Source organism: Borostomias antarcticus (assembly GCF_949987555.1).
Source record: "Borostomias antarcticus genome assembly, chromosome: 8".
NCBI lineage: Eukaryota > Metazoa > Chordata > Actinopteri > Stomiiformes > Stomiidae > Borostomias > Borostomias antarcticus.
This window is the reverse complement of record NC_140241.1, coordinates 10003315-10009974: the sequence shown is the minus strand read 5'-3', so window position 1 is coordinate 10009974 and position 6660 is coordinate 10003315. Positions and strand designations below refer to the sequence as shown.

General features: G+C 47.5%; 1 protein-coding gene across 1 annotated transcript in view; it reads right to left on the bottom strand.

Moving 5' to 3' along the window:
* LOC311311883 (discoidin, CUB and LCCL domain-containing protein 1) overlaps positions 1 to 6279 on the bottom strand; it is a gene marked incomplete at its 3' end in the record, with an annotated part of 15734 nt that extends 9455 nt beyond the window's left edge. The window contains exons 1-3 of the mRNA XM_084441679.1: positions 6204 to 6279; positions 1894 to 2115; positions 758 to 895 (exon numbers count right to left, since the gene is read on the bottom strand). Coding sequence (XP_084297805.1) covers positions 758 to 895; positions 1894 to 2115; positions 6204 to 6240 — 397 coding nt within the window. The 5' untranslated portion in view covers positions 6241 to 6279. The remainder of the gene's footprint in view (positions 1 to 757; positions 896 to 1893; positions 2116 to 6203) is intronic.
* Positions 6280 to 6660: the final 381 nt, after the last annotated feature.

Here is a 6660-nt window from a genome sequence, read left to right as displayed (position 1 = left end):
CGGACCGTGAAATGACATCATGTTCCGCGTCACCGTGACTCTCTCTATAATGTCTGTTTATGACTTTCTATTTGCTGAGCAGAATCCTGAGGTTCCCACTGATACCACTAACATGGCAGTAGGCATGGAGTACAAACAGTCATTATGACCGCGGAGAGAGCTCATCATGAAACACCGTCTCCATCAGTAAGTACTGTCTACATCAGTTTACATCAGTTAACCCTGTCTACGTCAGTCAGCAACAGGGAGTCAGGGGGACGAGTGGTGTTCAGAGTCATGACAGGGCTTCCTTAACCAATGATATCGCTCACACGAATGTATTATGAAAAAGCATTATGGTCATGTTGTTAATGAGACGAATCTGAGAATGTTATGCGATGTTTGTGAGGAGATTGCTGTACCTGGGTGAGAATAATAAGGGATGTTTGTGAGGAGCAAGAGAGAAGGAGAGAGAGAGAGGGAGAGAGAGAACGAGAGAGGGAGAGAGAGAGGGAGAGAGAGAACGAGAGAGGGAGAGAGAGAGGGAGAGAGAGGGAGAGAGAGAGAGGGAGGGAGGGAGAGAGAGAGAGGGAGAGAGAGAGGGAGGGAGAGAGAGAATGAGAGAGGGAGAGAGAGAGGGAGAGAGAGAGAGGGAGGGAGGGAGAGAGAGAGAGAGAGGGAGAGAGAGAGAGGGAGGGAGGGAGAGAGAGGGAGAGAGAGAGAGGGAGAGAGAGAGAGGGAGAGGGACACACAAACACTGAAAACCGTGTTTCTGTACCTGGGTGTTGGTCTGTGGCGTATGACAACAGGAAGCCCCTCCCTGAACGGTGAGGCCCGGAGTTGAAGACTATCGTCACCTCATCACTGCTAACAGTCACATTCCTTTCTGAGGGATCCAGCTTCCCACACAGAGGACCTGCGGAAGACACACACACACACACACACACACACATAAACATAAACAAGAACACACACAGACGAAGAGAGAGAGCTCGTGGGCCCGGCGCACACAACCGCGCTTTTATTCCCCGATTCCCGAAAACGCCGCACACATGACGGGCAACGCCTGCCCCGAGGTGGTCTGGCGCGGGTTCCTGTCACGACCCCGAGACAATACTACAGTATCTCGCCGCAGCTGTACGGCGCCGCGGAATGCGATCTGTCGACCGGAGGCCTCGAGACGCCGGCTTGTATGAACATATGACTTGGCGCGAGCGCTCCAGAACCAGCGTGAGGTAGGACCTGTGGAATCTGCTAATAAAAACAACTATAATAAGCAGGGTAACCCGATAGTCCCATCAGTCTCCCGGAGCTGTCATCTAATATCTCGGCCTGCCGTCACACCCTTCGTGCCCGTGAGGTACGGCTGGATGCTCGGCAGGTCTGCGGAGATGCGTGTTGTGGGGTGTCATCAGCCTTTAACATGGCCTTTGACCTCTAGCTTCCGTTTCTTAATGTTTTTTGTCTCTGTCTACCATGTTTGTCTCTTGTCTGTTCTGCCCCTATGTAAAGCGACCTTGGGTTTTATGAAAGGCGCTATATAAATGAAAGTTATTATTATTATTATTATTATTATCGGTGTGCTCTTTGCTTGCGGTGTGTGCTGCTCCTCTGTGGGGAATGCCCTGTGCAACGCTGAATGGCTTCTGCTATTGTTGGCAAAAAATACTTGAGCCATAGCAAAAGAGACAAGTCCCAGTGGAATACCAGGGCCGCATGGCAAAGGCACTAGAGAGGAGTGTGTTAATTGTAATCGAGCAAACGGTGACAGCAGTTTGAATGGGGTAGGGGTATAGGGAATAGGAACTTCTACTCTGCTTAAATAGAAACACAAGCAACACAACCCCTGTCTTAAACAGATTAAAGTGAAGGCAGCCTTGGCCCAGTCCTCCAGGTCTGAGGGGGGAGCCCTACCTACGCTGGGCGCCCCGTCGCCGACTGTGATGCTCAGAGAGCCGTTCCTGCAGCCTGGACTCTCCTCCACGTCGAAGTCCCCGAACAGCAGGCGCAGCGTCCGCCCCCGTGCCACCCGGAGTCTCCACCGGCACCAGGAGTCCGCGGGGTAGGTGCCCGGGTAGTACGGGGAGGCCAGGGTGCCACTCTCCTCGCCCAGAACCGTGTGCCCACAGCCATTACCTGAAATATGGAAGCAAACAAAGCAAAGTTTACCTCAGCGAGCACTGCTAGGAGGTTATGAAGGGTGCATTCGTAAACGCGCTCGGAGTGCACCGGGAGTGCACTCTGGTTGTTTGAAAATTCAGAGCACTGCGCTCTGGGAGGACTCAGAACGCGAACTGGGTACTGACTGAAAAGACGGTTTGTCCGAGCGAACTGACCGTGCGTAAATTAACTGATTTCAGAGCTCTGTGACGTTGAAACCCGAGTGCTCTGAAACCAGAGCAGATTCTCAGAGTGCATTTATGAATGCACCCGACGTGAAGTGCACATAAATGATATCTGACATCTGTCAAAATGATACCACTATATATACAGTAGCATACATAAATACATACATACATACAGTACACATGCACACCCACAAACACACACGATTGTGATGACTTTTCAGGAAAGCCTTGACCACTCCAGTGTCCTCGCTACCATAGAAGGGAAAGCGGAGCCTGGTGAGTAGGTGTGAGAAGCAGATGAACGCATGACCGGCAGTGTGGGCCGACCAGCTGGGGTTTGTTAGTGGAGGGGACGGCCCGGGTTCACCACAGCTAGTCAGAGTGGCCTGTCACGAATGAGGTTAATGAGACAAGGAGAGTGTTTAGGGCCTTGTTCATCATAGGGCCCCTACTACCCAAGAAAGGTGAGTGATCGGGGTCTCCACGGGGCTCAGTGGAGCAGGAGATGTTTACGGCCATAAACTCATAGCCACGAGATGACCCAAAACAACTGGCAGCTAATGTAATCCTTAGCGCTAAGCCATGGGTCACTATACCCGACTGAGAGCTACAATCCTTACAGTAGAAAAGAAGCAGAAAGACTCTAAAACAGCTCATTCAAACACACAATACATGTTGACAATTGTAAGCTACATTAGCTCAACACACACGTTTTGTTTGAGGTTTGTTTTCATTAGGGCTGTGCAAAAAAATCTATACAGCGATACACCGCAATATTTTTTTCTGCGATACTATATCGATTTTCCACGGTACAGTATCAATACAGTACAAACAAAACTAAAAACTTTTGGGGGGGCACAATGAAAATATACCGAATGAAACAGGGAATAGACATAGATATAGAAAATGAGGGATAGAACTCAGTCATAGATACATTATTCATATTTTAGATGGATTTAAAATGTCCTTACATTCCCTCCGCTGTCAGGATCACCTCCATGGAGCGGGGGATGGAGTTGTATTTTCAAATTTTCAGTAGATTATGTAGAGAATCGCAAAGTATCGCAAAGTATCGTGATACATATGGTATCATGACCCATGTATCGTGATACGTATTGTATCGTGAGGGCCTTGCCAATACCCAGCCCTGGTTTTTATGATTCTTGTATCATTGTGGGGCCCTCCTGATCGGGGGAGCTCTGATTCATGCGTACTTCCTCGTGTTCCTTCCTTGCTCCTCTGTTCCACTGCGGTCGTCATGACTAACATTCAAACTGCCATGGGAAAACAAATATTTCAATCCAACGGTTACCGGATGGAATGTATCCGAGTTGCAGGAGAGAGGTAAGTGCTGTGGTGGGGTCGTTGGGGTCAAAACCTGCGCTGGGGTCAAGGGGCGCTCACCACATGTTTGGATAGGTTCCTGTATAACGCTGTAAAAACCGAGTGAGTAATCAGTGGTGTAATTATTCCAATCCACTCACATATCCCATCAGCAAGTCCTGCAATCCACTCACATCCTGCTCCCGGCGCCTTGGCCTGGCCCCTCTCTAACCCCCCACGCTCGTCCTCGGCCAACGCCCCTCTCTAACCCCCCACGCTCGTCCTCCGCCTGGCCCCTCCTCATGTCCCTCAGGATTCCTTGAAAATGCCAGAGCCGTGGGCAGCGGAGCATGGATCTGTGTCACCATCCGGTCGGAGGCCACGGGAGCGGCATTCCTGGTATTGTGGTGGGGGACTGGGGAGGCTAGGGGCCCTGGTCTAGGGGCCACGGTCTGGCCGGCGCAGCTCCCGTCTACTGGCTCTGACCCGGCCTGTCTGACAGCACGCCCCTGGCCCCGTCTCATCCTAAAAGGGCTTCTCTTCATTCAGGGTTTGGGGAAAAAGTCTTTCGATAACAGCTTTGGGCACTGTGTTACTTGTGGTTGGTTGTTCATCAGCGACACCCTGCCTTTTCAGGTTATACCGTGGCACCCTACTTCCTGATCAATACGGGTGGATTAGCTGTCAGAATAAGATAATCAGCCAGTCAGAATAAGGGAGATTTATTTTAAATCTTCTAACAGTATGTCAACATTGTATTGATGCTCTGTTCCTGGCAGGTCTTTACAGGCCTGCACTAGCAGACAGGATGCTCAGCTGTCTGACCTATCACTCCACAGTGCCGATCATGGCACGATGACACCTCCATGCATGGATCACAAGAAGCAGGATATGCATTTGTTATTCGCTTCTTTCCCAACCAACTGGTTCCCAGTGATTCAGAATTAGTCAATGGCTTTGGGAATTAGTCATCTTCCTCCGAGAGGATTTAAAACCTTGCTTCATTTTAAAATAATAGTCTGTGGGGATTTATGCACCATTATAGTGTTTGTGAATGTGGTCACACTTGATTCACGTTGACCCCTGCTGGCTGTCTCATTGTGAAACTCTGTGTCAACAACAAAATGCAGACCTCTCCGGCTGTCGCTGTGGTCTTCCTTCCTGGAAGGGTGGGCGGACTGGCTAGACTACGGGTCAAAACAGAGGGCGGTCCACTGTCTTCTATGGAAAGCCATGATAACATTATAGTTCTATCTTTGAACGTAGTTTGAATCTGGAGCATTTGCTGCTGATCCCACAACCACTGTTACCCTCATGCTGGGTGGCTGAAATTCAATATGAAGCATGTAGACATGGTGAAGAGGTTTAGTTGTCGATAGAGGTTTAGATTCAATAGAGGTTTAGTTGTTGATTGACCAAACATTAGAATGGGCAAGAGATGTGTGTTCGAAGCGGCTTTGACCGTGGAGTGATAGTTGGTGCCAGCCAAGCAAGGTGGTTCTACACAACATCTCAGAAACAGCTGTCCTCCTGGGATTTCGTGCACAACATTCTCTAGATTTGACACAGAACGGTGCGATAAATCTGAGAAAAAACAAAACCCATCTATTGAGCGGCAGTTCTGTGGGCGAGAACACCTTGTTAGTGAGAGAGGTCAGAGGAGAATGGCCAGACTCGTTCAAGCTAACAGAAAGGCCACAAATGCTCAAACCAGATATACAACGGTCACTTTATTACGTACATCTATCTAGTACCGGGACCCCGTTTTGCCTCCAGAACAGCCTGGGTTCTTCATGGCATGGATGGATTCAACAAGGTGCCCTTCTGCACACCACTGTTGTAAACAGCTGTTTTGGATTTCTTCATTTGGACCTAATCAAAGTAGCCTATAGTTGTCCAGTTATATGAAGCAGCCCTATCACCTTGTGAAGTCTCAGTTACTGTATGTAGACATTCTGCATTTTCTGTGGAAACTTCATGAGAATGTTTGTTCGAATTTTTACTGATTTATTGATTAGCAGCTGAGTCTACAGGGTACTCAAAACAATCTTCTTTGATACGATTTTGCAAAATTACATTACATTGTAGTCATTTAGCTGACGCTTTTATCCAAAGCTACTTTATAATAATAATAATAATAATAATAATAATTGCATTGAATGTAGGAAAACACAATGTACTAGTCTACTAGCCTACTTGCCAGAACTCACAAGGGCATCTTTCTAAAACAAGTGACTAGAGCATAATATAGTGCAGAAGTCAAAGTAGGCTATAACATTAATTAGATTAGCTATAGGCCTACGGTGTCAAGTAGTAGGCATGTGCCAGAAACAGAACATACAAATATATATAATAATATATATAATAACATGATTTAGCACAACGTGACTGAAATTTGGTCAAATCCAATTCATGGCCAAAAATGTTTCCTCTGATAAAAACAATTCATTTACCGCCGCGATTCTTGTAACACATTTACTCAGTGGGTTATGCTGAACATTAATAAGATACGCTATTTCACTGTAGGACGAATGTCAATAAAAAGCATCTTACCCTCCTGTCCGTAGACAGATACGATTATTACACACATAAAGATCCATAAACTGCCAATAGAAGACTTCACAGCATCCCTGATATACCCGGGCTTTGAGAACATGTTCCCAACACTCGGCAGGGAATGCGCAGTTCTGATCCCCGGCTGCCCGGGATCTCACTTCTTCACGAACTACAGCTGCAAAACACTGAAAACTTACGACAAGCCACGGGCCAGTGAAGCTCCCTGTCATTGGTCCACACGTACGTCAATTAAGCCACTTCAAGAATTCCTTTCCCATATATGGATGGTTTGTAGGCTACTGGGTGTCGTTAAAGGTAGCCTAATTATTGACCGCTAACCTGAAGTCAGTCAGCATAAGCTATAGGCCTAATGTAGCTTTTTTTTTTTTTAAATATCTCTCCCTTTTTTTTCTTCTTTTTTTTTTTTACAGATTTCACGGCCTGTTTATAGCAA